We start from the raw sequence: 21,955 nt of genomic DNA, 5'->3' as shown, positions 1-21,955 counted from the left end.
CCCTCCACTCTTCTCCTCTCTTTTCTCCCCCTCCTCACTTCTCCCTCCACTATTCTCCTCTCTTTTCTCCCCCTCCTCACTTCTCCCTCCACTCTTCTCCTCTCTTTTCTCCCCCTCCTCACTTCTCCCTCCACTATTCTCCTCTCTTTTCTCCCCCCTTCTCACTTCTCCCTCCACTCTTCTCCTCTCTTTTCTCCCCCCTTCTCACTTCTCCCTCCACTCTTCTCCTCTCTTTTCTCCCCCTCCTCACTTCTCCCTCCACTCTTCTCCTCTCTTTTCTCCCCCTCCTCACTTCTCCCTCCACTATTCTCCTCTCTCCTCCCTCCTCACTTCTCCCTCCACTGTTCTCCTCTCTCCTCCCTCCTCTCTCCTCCTCCTCTCTGCCCTAGTCTATGCCCCTCTTTCAGGCAGAAACATGTTCCTTCTTAATAACAAAGAATCACTGTAGAGCTTCTATTTTCCTGACAGTGACTGTGTATCTTTTCCACATCCAGTTGGCTCTTCATTTTACAGTGTGTGTCTTGGTTGGACTGTAAAGCTCTTGTTTCTCCTAGCCCTCTGGGAATAATCTCCCTCCTAAACTTAGCTGTCCCTCCAACGCCCCACTGAAAAACAACTCTATTTATGCACAGTCCACACACATACATGGCTGAGGAGTCTGTCCTCCCCCTGATTCCCCGTCTCTACCGTATACGTGGTAGGGGAGAGCACTGAGGTATCAATGTACGGCTCTATCTCTCTCTCCTACTCTTTCTCCCTCCTAGGTTTTCAGATTATCTGAACGTGGCAGGATCAACGATAACAGTGTCAAAGAACCCATTTGCACTGGCAGTGGCGCCTAGCCAAGCTCTAAACTACCCCTCCTACCCCCCTCTCTCCAGGGCCGGATTACCGAATGGGCACGCAGGGCGTGTGCCCAGGGCCCTCGACCATCAGGGGGCCCACAAGCCAAATTTACCGCAGATAGCATATGTGACCCGTTTCAGGAAGCTAGGCGTATGTCACATGTCACTACTTCACAGGAGAGGCATTTTAACGTAAACATCATTTTTTTTATCAAAATGCGTTTGTTTTTTTTTGTGGCAGAAATGCCTTCTGCAACATGTGAACTTTCATGTGCCTTAATAACAAATGTGTATGCCATCAGTAAATACGAATAAAGTTGTTGACTCATGAGCCTATTTGGTTTAGCCACTGAAAAAGCGAGGAACCTTCCAGCTAGCCATGATTGGCTGATATAATGGATGGGCTGGACATGCTGAGAGATGAGTTTGGATTGGTCTGCCATGTAGCATGCTTCTGTCTATAAGAGGAGCTGCTCAGTATGTACAGTATAGCTAATCCTTGCTACCGCAGCTTTTTTTGAAAGATATAATATTAGCTATGTGTTGCTACTGCTCTCAAAAACATTGCTGCCCTGAATTTAACAAGGGCTATCGACAAAGATCAGTGTGAAAATATTGTGATTGACTACTTTCTGGACACGGTCAGTGTGAACCTTGACACAACGCTGGCCAAACAAGCTGTACAAACAAAACTGAGTTAAAGGGGTTCCAGTCTGCCGTGAATCGTTCATCTATGTAAAGTGCATTCAGAAAATATTCAGAAATCTTGACTTTTTCCACATTTTGTTACGTTACAGCCTTATTCTAAAATGGATTAAATCGTTTTTTTTGTCTCCTAATAATCTACACTCAATAACCCATAATGACAATGAAAAAAATATTATTAAAAAAATTAACTGAAATATCACATTTACATAAGTATTCAGACACTTTACTCAGTACTTTGTTGAATCACCTTTGGCAGCGATTACAGCCTCGAGTCTTCTTGGGTGTGACGCTACAAGCTTTGCACACCTGTATTTGGGGAGTTTCTCCCATTCTTCTCTGCAGATCCTCTCAAGCTCTGTCAGGTTGGATGGGGAGCATCGCTGCACAGCTATTTTCAGGTCTCTCCAGAGCTCTGCCTGGGCCTCTCACGGACATTCAGAGACTTGTCCCGAAGCCACTCCTGTGTTGTCTTGGCTGTGTGCTTAGCGTCGTTGTCCTGTTGGAGGTGAACCTTTGCTCCAGTCTGAGGTCCTGAGCGCTCTGGAGCAGGTTTTCATGAAGGATCTCTCTGTACTTTGCTCCATTCATCTTTCCCTCGATACTGACTAGTCTCCCAGTCCCTGCCGCTGAAAAACATTCCCACAGCATGATGCTGCCACCACCATGCTTCACCGTAGGGATAGTACCAGGTTTGGTCCAGACGTGACACTTGGCATTCAGGCCGAACCGTTCAATCTTGGTTTCATTAGACCAGAGAATCTTGTTTCTCATGGTCTGAGTGTCCTTTGAGTGCCTTTTGGCAAACTCCTGTCATGTGCCTTTTACTGAGGTGTGGCTTCCACCTGGCTACTCTACCATAAAGGCCTGATTGGTGGAGTGCTGCAGAGATGGTTGTCCTTCTGGAAGGTTCTCCAATCTCCGCAGAGGAACTCTGGAGCTCTGTCAGAGTGACCATTAAGTTCTTGGTCACCTCCCTGACCAAGGCCCTTCTCCCCCGATTGCTCAATTTGGCTTCTTACATTTAAGAATGATTGAGGCCACTATGTTCTTGGGGACCTTCAATGCTGCAGAAATGCTGTTTTGGTACCCTTCCCCAGATCTGTGCCTCGACACAATCCTGTATCGGAGCGCTACAGACAATTCCTTTGACCTCATGGCTTGGTTTTTGCTCTGACATGCACTGTCAACTGTGGACCTTATGTAGACAGGTGTGTGCTTTTCCAAATCATGTCCAATCAACTGAATTTACCACAGGTTGCAGAAACAGCTCAATGATGATCAGCGGGGGGGCCTCCCGGGTGGCGCAGTGGTCTAAGGCACCGGGACTGCCTTAGACCACTGCGCCACCTGTGCCACCAGAGACTCTGAGTTCGAGCCCAGGCTCTGCCGCAGCCGGCCACGATCGGGAGGCCCATGGGGCGGCGCACAATTAGCCCAGCATCATCCGGGTTAGGGAGGGTTTGGCCGGGCAGGGATATCCTTGTCTCATCGCGCACTAGCGACTCCTGTGTCGGGCCGGGCGCAGTGCACGCTGACCAGGTCGCCAGGTGTACAGTGTTGGTGCGACACATTGGTGCGGCTGGCTTCCGGGTTGGATGTGCATTGTGTCAAGAAGCAGTGCGGCTAGGTTGGGTTGTGTTTCGGAGGACGCATGGCTCTCGACCTTCGCCTCTCCTGAGTCCATACGGGAGTTGCAGCGATGAGAGAAGACTGTAACTATTACCAATTGGATACCACGAAATTGGGGTGAAAAAAAGGGTTTAATTTTTTTTTTTTTAAGGATGATGAACAGAAACAGGATGCACCTGACTTCATTTTCGAGTCTCACAGCAAAGGGTCTGAATACTTATGGAAATACGGTATTTCTGGTTTAATATTTTATACATTTGCTAAAATTTCTAAAAACCTGTTTTCACTTTGTCATTATGGGGTATTGTCTTGATGAGGAAGACATTTAATTTAATCCATTCTAGAATAAGGCTGTAATGTTACAAAATGTGGAAAAAGGAAGGGGTCTGAATACTTTCCTAAGGCATCGTATATGGGTAAGAGTCTAGCTACATTTTCAGATATGATACGTTTTTATTTAGTCAGAAAGTCATTTTCATTGCAAGTTAAAGCGTACTTTTAGCTAGTTATTGAATATTAGCTTGCTGGCTCGCTAGCTAACGTTACGTGTATGATCTGTGTAGTAATATTATTTGTATATCAGAAAGCCATTTGCAAATGCTAGTTATAGCCTACTGTTAGCTAGCTAGCTAACATTGAACCTAGTTGGTTAGCTTTAGCTACCTGCAGATTCATACTACAGCATTTCATGCATGGTGGCTATCTATGATGATCCGCTTTGTATTGCTAGTAGTATAGGTTCGGATTGTGGTTAACTGTTTAGCTAGGTAGCTACATGTCTAAACAAAAGACTCCACTTCACCAGATGATTACATGACCCATCAAGTTAGCCAGTTGTGTCTGGGGATGATTACAGCCATCTATTGTAATTCATGAACATGTGTACATGTCTAGACAATAGTGACCCATCCACTTAGCTAGATGTGGCTGGGGGTTATAGCATTTCTTTCACATGACCCATCAATTTAGACAAGTGTGTCGGGTAAGCATCATCTAATAATTATAAAATATTTATACAATATTTCTATCTGGGCACTTTCACTTGTTGCTAGTATGTAAATACCTGTCTATTTGTGGTAAAATCACCCTGATGAACTCTTTAGTCATATCCCAGTTTACCTATTTGCTTATGGCCTTGCCTACACCTAGCAACTTGTTTTTTAAATTAATATTTTATTTTATTTGGAACGGCAAGCCAGACAAAATTAAACGGGCCTATTTATATAATGAATATGAATTCGGAGGGCAGAAATGATTAAATATTAAAGCATTAGACCTCTCACTAAAGGCTTCAGTCATACAAAAGTTAATACTTACATCTGAACTGGGTCTCTAGCAGATTAGTAGGAATATCTCACCCCATGTTCTGTAATGTATCAAGGCTAAGACCCAGATACAGACACAAGAGCCGGATAGTACGACTCTCAGAGTTGATTATATTACAAGGGGCAGGCAAAAGGGAAGTCAAGGCAGTTAAGGAGTTGTAATCCAAAGCATAATGGCCTTTTTCCCATTATTCAGATTACAACCTCTCACTTTTGGTTATTTGAAAATGAAATCATCTCCAAAATATCGCCATAAAAATGTGGTTGCAATTTCAGTTTAATCCATCAGAAAAGACAGAATAACTATTACAACAAATATTATGGTTAAACTCAAATATACTAACTGATAAAAAAAACAATATTTTTTACTCTTTGTAAATTATGTCATAAATAGGACTGGTGGAGTTATGTCACACATGCAGCTATTACAACCCACTAATTGCAGCATTACAAAATTCTTGCAGCCAATAGAATGTTATAATATGGGGGATACAACTATCCCAGCTGTGCAGATTTTGCTGCGAAGAGACAGAATCATTAGATCATTTGTTTTGGTACTGTCCATATGTAGCTTGTTTTTGGTTGCAGGTTTAGGAACAGCTGAAGAATTGCAACATTTACATCGTGCTAACTCTGCAAATATCACTGCTGGGTGATATAACAAGTCATAGTCAATCGTTTAATAATATAAAAATTAATATACAAAATCACAGCACAGTTGAAAAATACATGGCAAATAGAACTGGATGGTAATTAGAGATAGATGGGAGTGGTTGAGTGGAGCTGAAGGATGGGACTAAAAACAAACAAAAGACAACTATTTAAAAAAATACTGCGTCTGTAAAATGTATATAGTATGTATAAACTGGAAGTAGAAGCCTAAGAGTTGTCCGTTAGTTTTCTCCAATTAGTGTAGGGACGGTAGGGTTAGGGGAAATAATAAAGGAAAATATATTTCAATATATATACACTACCGTTCAAAAGTTTGGGGTCACTTAGAAATGTCCTTGTTTTTTAAAGAAAATTTAAAGAAAATGTTCATTAAAATAATTTCAAATTGATCAGAAATACAGTGTAGACATTGTTAATGTTGTAAATTGCTATTGTCGCTGGAAACGGCTGAACTTGAATGGAATATCTACAGTGGGGCAAAAAAGTACTTAGTCAGCCACCAATTGTGCAAGTTCTCCCACTTAAAAAGATGAGAGAGGCCTGTAATTTTCATCATAGGTACACTTCAACTATGACAGACAAAATGAGAAAAAAAATCCAGAAAATCACATTGTAGGTGTAACGTTCGTTCTTCTCCTCATCTGAAGAGGAGCAAGGATCGGACCAATATGCAGCGAGGTATGAAGACATAATGATTTATTTAAAGAAAGACAAACACGAAGCACACTTGATAAATGACAAAACAACAAAACGACGTAAACAGACCTGAACTTGAGAACATAATACAATGAACGCATGAACAGGAAAGAACGAACGAAACGAAACAGTACCGTGTGGTGCAACAAACACAGACACAGCAACAATCACCCACAAACAAACAGTGAGAACAGCCTACCTTAATATGGTTCTCAATCAGAGGAAACGTAAAACACCTGCCCCTAATTGAGAACCATATCAGGCTAATACATTGAACCCAACATAGAAACACATAACATAGAATGCCCACCCCAACTCACGCCCTGACCATACTAAACAAAGACAAAATAAAGGAAATAAGGTCAGGAACGTGACAGTAGGATTTTTAATGAATGTATTTGCAAATTATGGTGGAAAATAAGTATTTATTGATAGTATGTAAATATCTGTGAAGTTATTTGGATTTTTACAAATTATCTTTCAAAGACAAAAAGGGAGAAGGGAGTTTATATTTACAAAAAAATATATTGGGTTTGAAATAATGCGCACAAGTACATTAATGGAAGCCACAATCTATCCACAATCTATCTGCTGATCAATCCCCCCCCCCCCCCAAAAGACATATTGGTCACATATGATAATGTGTAGAATTGCAGGACATTAGCTTTAAAACTGCACAATTTTCTCTCAGCCTCGTGACAAAATATGTAGAATTGCAAAAAATGGGCTTTAAAACTGCACAATTTTCTCTCGGCCTCATGGCAAAATGTGAACAAAAGCATGAGATGAGCTATAAAAAAGCAAAACAAAAAAATCCCTGCCTGATGGCAAAAAGTGTAGAATTTAAGGAAATAAGCTTTAAAACTGCAGCATTTTCTATTATCCTTATGACAAAATGTGTAGAATAGCATTATAAAACTGCAAAAATAATTATCTGGGGGAAAAAAGCAGTTTGAACCATGAACTAACTCGAACCATGAAAAACAGCCCCAGACCATTATTCCTCCTCCACCAAACTTTACAGTTGGCACTATGCATTCGAGCAGGTAGCGTTCTCCTGCCAACAGCCAAACCCAAATTCGTCTGTCGGACTGCCAGATGGTGAAGCGTGATTCATCACTCCAGAGTCCAATGGCCGTGAGCTTTACACCACTCCAGGCGACGCTTGGCATTGCGCATGGTGATTTTGATTTGTGTTCGGCTGCTCGGCTATGGAAACCCATTTTATGAAGCTCTCAACTAACAGTTCTTGTGCTGACATGGCTTCAAGAGGCAGTTTGGAACTCGGTAGTGAGTGTTGCAACCGAGGCCAGACAATTCAGCACTCGGCGGTCCCGTTCTGTGAGCTTGTGTGGCCTACCACTTCGCAGCTGAGGCGTTGTTGCTCCTAGACGTTTCCACTTCACAATAACAGCACTTGACCGAGGCAGCTCTAGCAGGGCAGAAATTTGGCGAACTGACTTGTTGGAAAGGTGGCAACCTATGACGGTGCCACGTTGAAAGTCACTGAGCTCTTCAGTAAGGACATTCTACTACTATGTTTGTCTATGGAGATTGCATGGTTGTGTGCTCGATTTTATACACCTGTCAGCAGCGGGTATGACTGAAATAACCGAATCGACTAATTTGAAGGGCTGTCCACATACTGTTGTGTATATATATATATATATATATCAGTTTCTATATGGGTGCAGTTGGACACATAGGTAAATGCACTAAAGAGGAACAATGGGTACATATTAGTGGAGGTTGCTAAGGGGAGGACGGCTCATAATAACGTCTGGAACGGAGCATATGGGATGGCATCAAACACATGGAAACCATGTATTTAATGTAATTGATACCATTCCACTGATTCCACTCCAGCCATTACCACGAGCCCATCCTCCCCAATTGAGGTGTCACCAAACTCCTGTGATACGTATTGAAGATACGCATAGTCGAGTCTTTTTACGTGTCTATTTTCAAAGGGTAAAGCTAAGAACATGAGGAACTTCCTAGTTAAGAACACTATAACAATATGGAAGAAAATGAAACGTATTCTACAAGAACCAATATCACTCCCCAAAAACACAACCCTATGGAACAATCCTTGGATAGCTTTTCAGAATTCACAGATAAATTGGTCCACATGGAAAACTAAAGCCATATAAACCGTAAATAACTTGGTAATGGGAAATACATGTATTTCCATAACAGCATTAGAAAGTAATTTTGGATTGACCAATGTAGATATGTTCAAATACATGCAATTTAAAAGTTACATATGACGAAATTTGGATTTGAAATCTTTTGGGCATCAGAGCAACCTTGAGAGAATCTTATTTGAGTCAGAAAAGGATGTTCATATGATCGGGAAGATCTACAAAACCTTGCAGAAAGCATATCCAACTGACAATCTCTTAGAAAAAACTATAAACTTTTAGATCCAGGACTTAAAAAGAACTGACTTTTGCACAATATGGAAGGAAAGTTGGAGCATAACTAACACAATTACAAATAACGAAAATGTATGCTTAATCCAGTATAAACTAATATATCGAATGTATTATACAAGAGAGAAAATTCACACATTCTACAGCACAACGGTAGAGTCATGTCTTAAGTGTAAAACTAACAATGACTCAATAATCCATGTTTTCTGGGAACGCTATAAAGTCCAACATTTATGGGCAGAGCTAAAACATTGGCTGTCAGAAGTATTACAATGTAAACTTACTTTTAATCTGTTTGTCTGCATATTTCAAGACATGGAAAATGTGGGTGTAATGAGACCCAATGGGCTGGACTATTCTCTTCTCATCACTCATCTTGAAAAAATCTATACTAAAAACGTGGAAATAAATCATGAATCCTTCTTCATTAACAAAATGGAAAAATCAAATGATTTATCTTTAAATATTGAAATAGTATGAGCGACCGAGACAAACGAATTGGTACAATTTAAGGGAAGCGATAAAGAACAACGCAGGCACTAGGGGGTGTGAGTATGTAATCGTTGTTTGTGTGTGTTGGTGGCACCTTTATTGGGAGAACAGGCACGTGCTAACGGCTGGAGAAAAATCTATGGAATGGTATCAAATATTCCATTCGCTCCATTCCAGCCATTATTATGAGCCGTCCTGCCCTCAACAGCCTCCACTGGTCTGTAAGTTGTTGTTCATATGTGTATGTTTGAATTTGGTGTGAATTTATATTATTTAAAAAAAAATATTATGATAATAATATTCTAACCATTTTTTTTTTTTTGGAATGACATGTTCCTGTTTGGATTGTGCTATAGTTTAGATTGGGTGGATGTACTTAACTCAATCAAATCAACGTAAATATAGAGTTGGTTGAAAGTTTCTATATAAGCCAAGGAGTAATCCCCATATAGACATTGGACAGGCCCGAGACGTGATACAGTTTTAGTTGAAATAATGGTGTTTATTTCATATATTTTATTTTGTGGTGTTGAGGCAGGATTGTATTCCAGTAGGATGAGTTGAGTGTGATGTAGGTTTCAGGGTCAGGGTATTAAGGGAATGGATGTAACCTGACATGTTGTGCCCAGAGCGCTAGCTGCTAATACGACTGTGTCCGTACAGCCATGTCCGTACAGCCATGAATGTAGTCTGCTGTTAGCTTCTCTGTGGACATGTGCGTTGGACCGCACGTGGCCTTGTGTGTGTGATAGAATGCATTGTGGGCAGTGTTAGTTTGGTGCTAATTGTAGTAGCCTTAGGGTCTTAAATTGCAAGTGTAAACACACATGCAAGATTGTGGACACACACTGTGTTCCTAGTGTATTTCCTTAGCAGAGGAAATCTTTACCATCTGTATGTGTTCCTAAACCCAAACCCACAGATCCCTCTCACGGCTAGACGTTCTAATGATACATAGTACTACAGAGTGCTGCAGCTGCAACCTAGTTTACTGCAGATCAGGACTATTCAACTACACGCGTAGAGGGCCTACTACAACTGCTAATCTGTACCTAATTGGCTGATTCATGTCACTAATTGGCCAGAGAGCCAGTGGTGTGTATTCATGGATACCAAGGGAAGTCAGGCTTCCCCCAAAACTGAACCAATACAAAAATTAAAAAAACATGTAAAATGATTTATTAATCCTCTCTGTGTTTCATTAATCTTCTCTGTGTTTCATTAATCCTCTCTGTGTTTCATTAATCTTCTCTGTGTTTCATTAAGCCTCTCTGTGTTTCATTAATCCTCTCTGTGTTTCATTAATCTTCTCTGTGTTTCATTAATCCTCTCTGTGTTTCATTAATCTTCTCTGTGTTTCATTAATCCTCTCTGTGTTTCATTAATCTTCTCTGTGTTTCATTAAGCCTCTCTGTGTTTCATTAATCTTCTCTGTGTTTCATTAAGCCTCTCTGTGTTTCATTAAGCCTCTCTGTGTTTCATTAAGCCTCTCTGTGTTTCATTAAGCCTCTCTGTGTTTCATTAAGCCTCTCTGTGTTTCATTAATCTTCTCTGTGTTTCATTAAGCCTCTCTGTGTTTCATTAAGCCTCTCTGTGTTTCATTAAGCCTCTCTGTGTTTCATTAAGCCTCTCTGTGTTTCATTAAGCCTCTCTGTGTTTCATTAATCTTCTCTGTGTTTCATTAAGCCTCTCTGTGTTTCATTAATCCTCTCTGTGTTTCATTAATCCTCTCTGTGTTTCATTAAGCCTCTCTGTGTTTCATTAATCCTCTCTGTGTTTCATTAAGCCTCTCTGTGTTTCATTAATCTTCTCTGTGTTTCATTAAGCCTCTCTGTGTTTCATTAATCCTCTCTGTGTTTCATTAATCCTCTCTGTGTTTCATTAAGCCTCTCTGTGTTTCATTAAGCCTCTCTGTGTTTCATTAATCTTCTCTGTGTTTCATTAAGCCTCTCTGTGTTTCATTAATCCTCTCTGTGTTTCATTAAGCCTCTCTGTGTTTCATTAAGCCTCTCTGTGTTTCATTAATCCTCTCTGTGTTTCATTAATCCTCTCTGTGTTTCATTAAGCCTCTCTGTGTTTCATTAAGCCTCTCTGTGTTTCATTAAGCCTCTCTGTGTTTCATTAATCCTCTCTGTGTTTCATTAATCCTCTCTGTGTTTCATTAAGCCTCTCTGTGTTTCATTAAGCCTCTCTGTGTTTCATTAAGCCTCTCTGTGTCCTTCAATTCGCAAGTGGCTGAATGTATCTCACAGGAGAAAGCTTCAGACTGAGTGAATCCTCTCTGTGTTTCATTAATCCTCTCTGTGTTTCATTAAGCCTCTCTGTGTTTCATTAAGCCTCTCTGTGTTTCATTAATCTTCTCTGTGTTTCATTAAGCCTCTCTGTGTTTCATTAATCCTCTCTGTGTTTCATTAAGCCTCTCTGTGTTTCATTAAGCCTCTCTGTGTTTCATTAATCCTCTCTGTGTTTCATTAATCCTCTCTGTGTTTCATTAAGCCTCTCTGTGTTTCATTAAGCCTCTCTGTGTTTCATTAAGCCTCTCTGTGTTTCATTAATCCTCTCTGTGTTTCATTAATCCTCTCTGTGTTTCATTAAGCCTCTCTGTGTTTCATTAAGCCTCTCTGTGTTTCATTAAGCCTCTCTGTGTCCTTCAATTCGCAAGTGGCTGAATGTATCTCACAGGAGAAAGCTTCAGACTGAGTGAAACAGCACCCCTCTGTCTCATTATGTGTAGCGCATCTATCTGATGCTGTCTGGTCAAAAATAGTACGACACTAGCAGTGAATGCAAGGGCATCCCTTGATACATTTTTTCAAAGAATATCCAGTCAGGGTTGAGCTAAACTGAGCGAGCTGAACTGTGAATGGTCCTGGTACACCGAAAAAAGTGTAAAGGGAAGCCAGTTTGGATTTGGCTTCACACCAATCACATCAAGTCCAAAGTAAAACGTCAATTGTTCCATCTCGTTGTCTTTGCCCTCCGGTGGCTAGCTGGCTAAAATCTTCTCTTTACTAAATACACCATGGACAGAGATGGTTATTTGGACTTGGTGTACCTGCCAATGATTATAACAGTTATTCTGATCCAACCATAAAATCATACAATGTGCCCCTGGTCTGAGAGGATGGAAGGTCAATATGTAGCTAGGAGTAGACCGTTTTGGCAACATGAAATAGAGGAGAAAGGTATTGGCATTCCTCTGCAAGTAGGGTGAGTCAATATGTTTTTTTCTACTTGCACACACACACACACACACGTAGAAATCAGTACCATACGAACAGCCACATGATAAATAGCTTACATTGATTGGACTAAATTGTTTTTGGTATCTTTAAGTTGTCCCTGTATTAGACCAAGCTGGTGCTTAGACCAAGTGGTGCTGGACTGACGTTCGCAGAGGCAGCCCTTGTTTTTTTGTGACCTGTGGTAACTCTCCGTGGTTCTAATAGTTTGTGTTTACACTTGCTTGACCCAAAACATTAACTTGCTTGACCATGCTGTAGGTCATGTTTGTTACATGCAATATGCTTTGTGGACTTCACCGGACAGATGTTCCTGTCTGGTTTTGTGATGAAACAAATGTGTGGTTGAATGTCTTCTGCCGACTGTGACTGTTGTCTTCTTCTTGTCTCAGGCTTATCACGGTTGCGTATGAACTAACAGGTTATAGACCCTTTCTGTGTTCGCAAAGATTGGCGCATGAGGGCGATGAGCACAAGTTGGTAGAACACGGGAGAGTTCTTATAGAACTCCAGCAAAGAAGCCTCTATTTACATGTTGCTTACGAGTGCATTTCACACTACTTATTATAATTGGATTTTAAGGCTCATAGGAATGTTCTGCTTAATATAATGTTTGTGTCATCATTGCAAAGCAAATGCATTATATTTAAAAAACACTTCAACTAAAACCAGTAAAATGTCTCTTTGGCTAGAGCCTATGTCAATGAGCGTTAGCATTCTAGCTACCAACTGCTGCATCCAAAATTGTTATTTTGCAAAGATCACAACCAAATGTAATCTTAGCAACTGTTCGAGCAAGAATCAAAACATCATCGTAAGTGTCTGAGAACCCCAAAAAGTGATCTTTTTTTGGAAGTAAAGCATAAAGGCTATGTTAAATGGGCGCAGATAGCGATTAGTTTCTTACTGCAGCCAAGAGTTGCGCACATATGTGAGTGACGTCAGTATGTCGTGTACTGGAAAGGGGTCTTATAGTGCAGCAAGCAACTAAAGGATCATAACGCATAGGTTGTAATATGGCTTTTTTCCCCTGGCTTCCCCATTGATTTTACCCACGCACTGCTACTGCAGAGAGCCTAGTCACCTGGTGTACCCTGAAGATTAGAAGGAGGGAGTGAAAAGATGAATGTTATTCTTAATATCAAATATGAACATGTATTTCTCCTGATTGCCATTTCCATGGCTAATTCTTACTTAACAATCCATTTACGTTTCATCATGACCTCACTTCCTGTTTCCTGTCTCCAACAGGAAGTGGTTCCATCATACCTGGCGACGTCTCCTATCGTGTCCCAGGGGGCGGAGCTAATGGAAGCTCAGCTGGGGAGGGGTGTGTCTCGCCTCTCTGACCCCGCCTCCCTCCAGGTCCAGACCCTGGGCTCCCAGCAGACCACAGGAGGAGGAGGAGGGGAAGGAGGGATGATGATGAAGAAGAGGAGGAAAAGGAGGAGGAAGGCACGGGAAAGCGGAGGAGGGAGACGGGAGGAGAGTGGGGAGTACTCAGAGGATGAGGACATGTTCACCATCGACATGAGCACTGATGAGGAGAGAGAGCACGACAACAACGGTAGCAGGTGATGACAGCAAATACAGTATTTACATCAACACTGCATGGCTGTGTGTGTTTGTGTGTGCGTGCGTGTGACTTCCTGTGAAGTTCTCAGGACGCTCATTTGAAAACAGACAGGGTCACGTTTGGGCTGTTTGGAGCGGTCTGCCAGTATTGCAGGGCGAGGCTTGTTTATGCGACACACAGCTGTCTGTCAGCAGCTACTGACTGCAGTCAAGTGGTTGTGTGGGGAGGAGAGAGAAGATTACACTGTCTTGTTGAGGTATTCTCAGTTTGGTCTTTCTGCGATCCTGCATATGTGTGTTTGGTAGAGGAAAGATCCTTCCGAGATGTGGTTTATGGGAACGTGCACGCGTGTGTGTTTTTGCGTGCATGTGAGAGAGAGAGAGAGAGAGAGAGAGACTCTGGTTAAGAGCCATAATAGCTTTGCTCCACTGCAGAGGTAAAAAAAAAAAGCTTGATCAGCATCACAATGGTTTCTGCGAAACACTGCCAGCTCCTCTCTGTGTGTGTGGGACCCAGCAGGGAGGGGCAGACTGTTCTCAGGCGTTCCATGCAGGTCTGAGACAGACAGACAGACAAACACCTATACACAGGCACGCACGCACGCACGCACACACACACAAAATCACTTCACAACAAAATCACTTCACAAACAGCCCCTCTCCCTGAGTAGTAAAGCACCAGTGGGTATAGCAGTCAGTCACTCAGTCTGTTAGTCTGTTCATATGCTGGTTGGGTGCTGGCTGAGACTGAGACTGGATAAACAAGCCTGAAGTGGCCAGTGTCTGTCTTTTGTGAACCCAATTATCTGTGTTCTGTGTGTGTGCGTTTTTGTGTTCAGGCTCCGTGAATACCAGCTCTCTGTCCCACGTGTCGGAGACGCTCCAGTGCCTCGTTCTTTTCCCACAATGCGCTCTGACTCTGTAGAGTAATGACCGTGGTGAATGGGGCCTCTCTCAGTCCCTCTTGATTCTCTCTCATTCATCTGATGTTGTGTGTGTGTGTGTGTGTGTGTGTGTGTGTGTGTGTGTGTGTGTGTGTGTGTGTGTGTGTGTGTGTGTGTGTGTGTGTGTGTGTGTGTGTGTGTGTGTGTTTGGTTTTACTATTCTTGTGGGGATCAGAAATCATCACAAGGATAGTAGAAAAGGACAATTCAGACAGTTGGGACATTTCGCTGGTCCCAACAAGGAAAAAGGCTATTTTCAGTTTCGGGGTTAGGTTTAGGGTTAGGGTTACAATTAGGGTTAGGGTTACAATTAGGGTTAGGGGTTAGGTTTAGGGTTAGGGTTACAATTAGGGTTAGGGTTACAATTAGGGTTAGGGGTTAGGTTTAGGGTTAGGGTTACAATTAGGGTTAGGGGTTAGGTTTAGGGTTAGGATATTAATATTTCTCATAAAAACTATTTGTACAAATACTTCCAGTGCTGCAACTGGATTCACATCCTCATACACATCAAACTGTCACCGCGACTTCCGCCGAAGTTGGTCCCTCTACTTGTTCGGGCGGTGTTCGGCGGTCGACGTCACCAACCTTCTAGCCATCACTGATCCATTTTTCATTTTCCATTGGTTTTGTCTTATCTTCCTTCACACCTGGTTCCAATCCCATCAATTACATGTTGTGTATTTAACCCTCTGTTCCCCCCCATGTCCTTGTCGGTAATTGTTTCTTGTAGTGCTTATGCACGGTATGCTGATATTTACCGGGTTTTGTTTGACCCGTTTATATTATTGTTCTGTTGACGGTGGTTTATGGATATTAACACCGATGTCTACTTTACTTGACTGACTTCATCGGGAAAGAGATTGATGAGGGAAATCTGTGTGGAATGGTACTGCTTGACCTACAGAAGGCCTTTGATACAGTTAACCACTGTCTCCTAATCTCCAAACTGGAGGCACTGGGGTGAAGCAGTATCCCTCTAGGCTGGGTAAAGTCCTATTTATCAGGAAGGGAGCAAGTAGTAGAGGTTAATGGCTCACTGTCTCAGGCAAAACCAATGAGTTGTGGCGTTCCGCAGGGGAGCGTGCTTGGGACTCTGCTGTTTTTATTGTATATTAATGATATGAAAGATGCTTGTTCTTGCCATCTTTTTCTTTATGCGGATGACTCTACACTTCTGGTGTCTCACCAAAGGAAAACTATGTTGGAGAGCATACTTAGCACAGAGCTTACTAACATTAGCAAATGGCTTGGAGATAATAAGCTATCTCTGCATTTAGGGAAAACTGAAGCAATTATTTTTGGATCCAGGCCTAAATTGTGTAGGTTGTCTGAAATCAGAGTGGAGTTAGGGGGTGATGTGCTGACTACTAAAACCTCTGTTAGCTACTTGGGATGTATCCTTGATGGAAGCTTGGGAGATGTGAGCATGGCCAATAAGGTGCTAGGGAAGGTTAATGCCAGGACTAAGTTTTTGGCTAGAAAGTTCAAGCTGCTTGAACTCCATGAAGGACTCCATGAAAGTGCTAGCTACTGCCCTCATTCAATGCCATTTTGACTACGCTAGTACTTTCTGGTTTGGGGGCTTATCTAAACTTATGAAGGGGAAGCTCCAGATAGCCCAGAATAAGTTGATCAGGGTAGTTTTGAAGGCGAGTCCACGTACTCACATAGGCAGGAGCTGCTTTCAGGAACTAAACTGTCTGCCTGTTGAGGCTAGGCTGTCCCAGATTAGACTAGGTTTGGTTTACAGGAGTATTTATGGTCCTGCGCCCAGATATTTAAGTGATTACTTTCCTCGTGTTAGGGATGCACACAATCACAGCACCAGATCAGGTGTTGCTGATGTGTGCTTATACAGGTTCAGGAGTAATGCTGGGAAAGGTACTTTCTTCTATACTGGAGCCTCAGAATGGAATGAGATGCCTCTGCCCATAAAAACAACGTCCTCTCTGGACAGTTTTAAAAATAAAGTAAAAATATGTTTGATGTCCTCTGTGCCTATATGAATAACCCCTATGATGTAACTGGAATGATGAGATAGATGTTCTTCTTCTCTGTTTTTGTTTTATTATTTCACTGCCGTACTGTGTTCGATCTTGTATAGCCATCTTGTCTCAAGAGGACCACAATGGAAATAGGTCCCAGACTTTATTGTGTGTTATCATCGATGATCTTATTCATGTGCATGTATGGCTTTTAAGTTTTATGTGTGCTTGTTTTTTAAAATGGTCGAATTAATAAACTAAACTAAACGGCACCGCTGTAAATCAGTTTTCGCTCTCCTGCGCCTGACTTCTCTGCCGCCAGTACCCACCTCACTACACAAACCAACATACATTTCTTTACATCTTCAGCAAAAGAGGCCTGAGAAAACATTGTGCATGATATCTCTGTGTGTACATCTGTGTGTCTGTGTGTGCATGTGTGTTGTTGCTGCTAACGTCTTTCTGTCTCCCTCTCTCTCTCTCCCTCTCTCTCTATCTCTCTCTCTCTCTCTCTCTCTCTCTCTCTCTCTCTCGCTGTCTCAGGGCCTCTTCTCGGGAGCTCAATGGAGAGCAGGGCCCTAAGGCCAGTGTGTTGAGCAGCAACTACACCCAGAACACAACATACACACACTCTGACGCAGACTGGGCACGCTCACAGAGGTACATAACTATGACCCAACACACACAGACACACACTTACAGACACACACACACACACCAGACATGACTAGAATAGAATAGAATAATACACAGTTTGGTTCGACTCATCTTGTCGTATGCCTTTGTAGATTAAAATAACTGCGTATGGCTGACAGTTGTTCTCTCTGTACGTCTGTCTCCCTCCCCCCTCTTTCTCTCCCCTTCCAGTGCTATAATAGAGCAGACACGTACTCTGTCTATCCCTCCTAGCGGTGGTCTGTCCATCTCCTGTCCACAGCAGACGTCTGTCTTCCCTTCTCCTGTCAGGTAAGTCATGTCACCATCCAATTTCACTTTTCAGTATAGCTTAATTAAGCCTTAAAAGTTATCCTTCGTTTAATTTTGGACCAACTACATATTGTCTAAAACCATGGGACAGAAACCAGCAAAGTCTTCCCACTGGGCACAGTTCAACGTATAGTTTTGATTCACATTTGGTTGAGTTGTTAACTAATGTGAATTCAAAGTGAAATCAACCAAATATGTTACCGTATCATTGGATTTAGGTTAAATGTTAGGTGAAAACAATAGGAAATTCTCTTACGTCGATGACTCTTTGCAAATCAAATCAGTTTTCCACGTTAATTCAACGTCATCACATATAATTGTTTGGTTGAAATGACGTGGAAACAACATTGATTCAATAAGAAAATTCCCAGTGGGTTTGTACTGTATTGTTTATGTCCATGAGTCAGTGTAGTGCTGGCTCAACCAATCACATCTCTCTGTGTGTCTGTCACTCAGCAGCCCCGGTGGCTCCCGCCCCTCCACTCCGAAGAGTGACTCGGAGCTGACCAATCAAAGCAAAGACAACCCTGAGATTCTGTGGGCCTGGGGGGAGCTGCCACAAGCTGCCAAGGTACGGAGGGAGGGAGGGAAATAGAAAAAGAGAGTCATAGAGGGAGGGGGGGAAGAGACAGATTCAGAGATAGAGAACAGGAATGAAGGGGCGCAAAGAGGAAGAGACAGTATGTCTAGCTGTAGTCCACACAGTGATCCAGGAATCAGCACTGATGATGGCAGAGGAACTTTAACCACTTTAATCATCTTCCATGAGAGCAGCGGAGGACATGCTTTTACCCTAGCGCTCACGCTAACCACACATCCTCTATCTCTTCTCTCTGCCTGTCTCTTCTTCTCTACTATTGACACCCGACCTCCCGCGTCCTTGCTGTAGCGTGCTTTCTTTCTTCTTCCTTACTCTCTCCTCTCTCTCTCTTTCCCTTTCTCCACCTCTAGCCCTCCTACCTCCCTCCATCCCAGATGCAAGATTCTGGGATGAAGTCCCCTGTCTCCATCCCTGTGTGTGACAGCACACACTTCAGGACCATCCCCGGAGACTGTGGCCCCCCTGGCCAGACCCAGAGCCACCCAGACAATGGCCCCCCATCCCTCAACCCATACATGCCCCAGCCTGGGAACAACACGGCTGGGCCCGGGGCTGGAGGGGACATGGAGTTAGTAGGGGCAGCCTGTAGAGAGGTGGAGGGGCTGATGGCCTCCAGGTTGCTGCCAGAACTGGATGACGGGGGCGGCCCGGTCAGACACACAGACTCCCCATCCAAGAGGAAAGGTACGTCTTCAGCTGTCACTCAACATGCGTTCACGTCTGTAGATGTGATTGTCTCCACCATTAGCTACACGTCAAGTTAATGTATGAAAATGCCATGTCAATCGTTGTATCCATGGTAACGTGTGCCGCTGTACCTGCAGACAAGAGGAGCCACCACCTGGGCTCGGATGGAATCTACCTGGATGACATCACTGAGCTGGAGCCAGAGGTGGCTGCTCTGTACTTCCCTAAAAGGTAACACGGCCCTCACACACACTCTCACCTATAACACACACACACACACACCTATTCTGTCCTACACAAACACTCGTCCCCCACTCCTGAACCTATGACACTGTTCCTTAGTGACGGTTCAGTGAGAGGGGGCTCGGAGACAGGGGCCCGGAGCGCCAACCAATCACCTCAGTCGGTGGGCAGCAGTGGGATGGACAGCGGTGTGGACAGCTACTCTGACCAGCTGGGAGACATGCCCAACATCGCCATCTCCCTGTGTGGAGGTCTCACTGACAACAGAGAGATCACAAAAGGTACTGGCCGTTAAACACATGGGCTGCATCTCAATACTGTCAGCTTGATTTACTGGTATAACTGGATATTGTAGCTCCATTACTTGCTGTCATTGTTTTCACCTATCCAGCCCTCTCAGATCCACTAACTGGTGAGAGATCAGATGAGAGGGAGCTCATTTCTACAGACCAATTCTATTAACCCTCTCCTGTCTGTGTCTCTACATAACAGTTATATTAACCCTCTCCTGTCTGTGTCTCTACATAACAGTTATATTAAACCTCTCCTGTCTGTGTGTCTCTACATAACAGTTATATTAACCCTCTCCTGTCTGTGTCTCTACAGAACAGTTCTATTAACCCTCTCCTGTCTGTGTGTCTCTACATAACAGTTCTATTAACCCTCTCCTGTCTGTGTCTCTACAGACCAGTTCTATTAACCCTCTCCTATCTGTGTGTCTCTACAGAACAGTTCTAGTAACCCTCTCCTGTCTGTGTCTCTACATAACAGTTCTATTAACCCTCTCCTGTCTGTGTCTCTACAGAACAGTTCTATTAACCCTCTCCTGTCTGTGTGTCTCTACAGAACAGTTCTATTAACCCTCTCCTGTCTGTGTCTCTACATAACAGTTCTATTAACCCTCTCCTGTCTGTGTCTCTACAGAACAGTTCTATTAACCATCCCCTGTCTGTGTCTCTACATAACAGTTCTATTAACCCTCTCCTGTCTGTGTCTCTAGAGAACAGTTCTATTAACCCTCTCCTGTCTGTGTGTCTCTACAGAACAGTTCTATTAACCCTCTCCTGTCTGTGTGTCTCTACAGAACAGTTCTATTAACCCTCTCCTGTCTGTGTGTCTCTACAGAACAGTTCTATTAACCCTCTCCTGTCTGTGTCTCTACATAACAGTTCTATTAACCCTCTCCTGTCTGTGTCTCTACATAACAGTTCTATTAACCCTCTCGTGTCTGTGTGTCTCTACAGACCAGTTCTATTAACCCTCTCCTGTCTGTGTGTCTCTACAGACCAGTTCTATTAACCCTCTCCTGTCTGTGTCTCTACAGACCAGTTCTATTAACCCTCTCCTGTCTGTGTCTCTACATAACAGTTCTATTAACCCTCTCCTGTCTGTGTGTCTCTACAGAACAGTTCTATTAACCCTCTCCTGTCTGTGTCTCTACATAACAGTTCTATTAACCCTCTCCTGTCTGTGTGTCTCTACAGAACAGTTCTATTAACCCTCTCCTGTCTGTGTCTCTACAGACCAGTTATATTAACCATCTCCTGTCTGTGTCTCTACAGAACAGTTCTATTAACCCTCTCCTGTCTGTGTGTCTCTACAGAACAGTTCCAGGAGAGAGCCATCTCTTACCAGCAGTTCACTGAAAACCCCTCCATCATCGACGATCCCAACCTGGTGGTCAAGATTGGAACCAAGTACGTAAAATAGCTCTAACTAACCTTTAACCTCATAGCAGTAAAGATGTGATCGTTCCCGATTAATCCGGAATTCCTGCTTTTCTGACGTAATCCTCCGTATATCATTGATTCTGACCTATCCACTAGCCAAAATCCAGATGTTCTATGTTGTCCTGATCTGATTGGAAAAGTATGTATGTACTGTATACTCTTTGTGCGCACTGTAAAAATGCAGTACTACCGATAAGAAATGAACTGCAGACACTAAAGATACAACAGTGATCTTATGTTTGTGTCTATTCTCCTCCAGGTACTACAACTGGACCACCGCAGCCCCTCTCATGCTGGCTATGCAGGTGTATCAGAAGCCCCTGCCAATGGTAAGACCTCCGTAACACTAGCAACATGCTATTAGCAACATGCTATTAGCAACATGCTATTAGCAACATGCTATTAGCATAGCATCTAGGCTACTCGACTTGGTGATGAGACTGTGTGCTAATGTCAAATAGTGTGCTTTATTTGGCTACCTGAGTGGTTTTACCTGAGAGGCTTAAAAAGCGAATCATTTTGCAATGTAAATATAGAAGTCCAACTATAACCCATCTAGCTAAATCTGGTTCTGCGTCTGGCTTCACGTGTGTTGTTTTTGTCTGAATTCTTCTGTCCTCTGTCTCGCTTTGGACTTCCTGTACACTAAAAAGCGTTCTCCTGAACCACGTCTCCTCCTAACACTTGAGTCTTTCTTCCCCCCTTGTTTTTCCCTTTTTTAATTTGTTCTACCTCCATCTCACCTCCCATTTGGCCCTGTCTTGTGTGTCTTCAGCACTCCTGCCTGAGTTATGTGTACTCTGCCTTTGGCCTCTTCTCCTACTGTTTACCCAGTCTGTTTGGCTCCAGCCCCGTGGGTCTCTTTGGTTTCAGCTGTCTGTCTGTCTGGCTGTTGGATATAACATGTCTGTCTGTCTGTTGGGTATAGCATGTCTGTCTGTCTGTCTGTCTCTCTTTGTGTGTTATTCCTCTACTTCTCTCTCTCTTCTCTCTCTCCCAGTCTCTGTGTTTCCCTCCCTCTGTTGCTGCCTCTCTTCCTTAGATCGCCATCATCCAGTCACACGGACACACTTGCTTCACGTTTTTTGCGTTTGGGTTTTTGTATCTCTGTGTTTTTTGCGTTTTTAGTGGTTTTGTTGAGTTGGGTTTTTGGTCAGGA

At 43.0% G+C, this 21,955-nt stretch overlaps 1 protein-coding gene across 4 annotated transcripts in view; it reads left to right on the top strand.

Moving 5' to 3' along the window:
- Positions 1 to 21,955, top strand: part of LOC129812653 (phosphatidate phosphatase LPIN1-like) — a 40,984-nt gene that overhangs the window by 7,458 nt on the left and 11,571 nt on the right. Inside the window, exons 4-13 of one of the 4 annotated variants that reach the window (XM_055864400.1) lie at positions 13,296 to 13,618; positions 17,092 to 17,208; positions 17,416 to 17,514; positions 17,995 to 18,106; positions 18,487 to 18,820; positions 18,961 to 19,054; positions 19,166 to 19,347; positions 20,670 to 20,763; positions 21,056 to 21,125; positions 21,572 to 21,649. In XM_055864400.1, coding sequence (XP_055720375.1) covers positions 13,296 to 13,618; positions 17,092 to 17,208; positions 17,416 to 17,514; positions 17,995 to 18,106; positions 18,487 to 18,820; positions 18,961 to 19,054; positions 19,166 to 19,347; positions 20,670 to 20,763; positions 21,056 to 21,125; positions 21,572 to 21,649 — 1,503 coding nt within the window. Of the gene's footprint in view, positions 1 to 13,295; positions 13,619 to 17,091; positions 17,209 to 17,415; positions 17,515 to 17,991; positions 18,107 to 18,486; positions 18,821 to 18,960; positions 19,055 to 19,165; positions 19,348 to 20,669; positions 20,764 to 21,055; positions 21,126 to 21,571; positions 21,650 to 21,955 lie in introns of all 4 variants that reach the window. The other 3 variants (XM_055864399.1, XM_055864401.1, XM_055864402.1) reach the window with 3 other exon arrangements.

This window comes from Salvelinus fontinalis, chromosome 16 (assembly GCF_029448725.1).
Source record: "Salvelinus fontinalis isolate EN_2023a chromosome 16, ASM2944872v1, whole genome shotgun sequence".
NCBI classification, from domain to species: Eukaryota; Metazoa; Chordata; class Actinopteri; order Salmoniformes; family Salmonidae; genus Salvelinus; species Salvelinus fontinalis.
The sequence above is the reverse complement of the archived record's forward strand: the minus strand, read 5'-3'. Positions and strand labels throughout refer to the sequence as shown.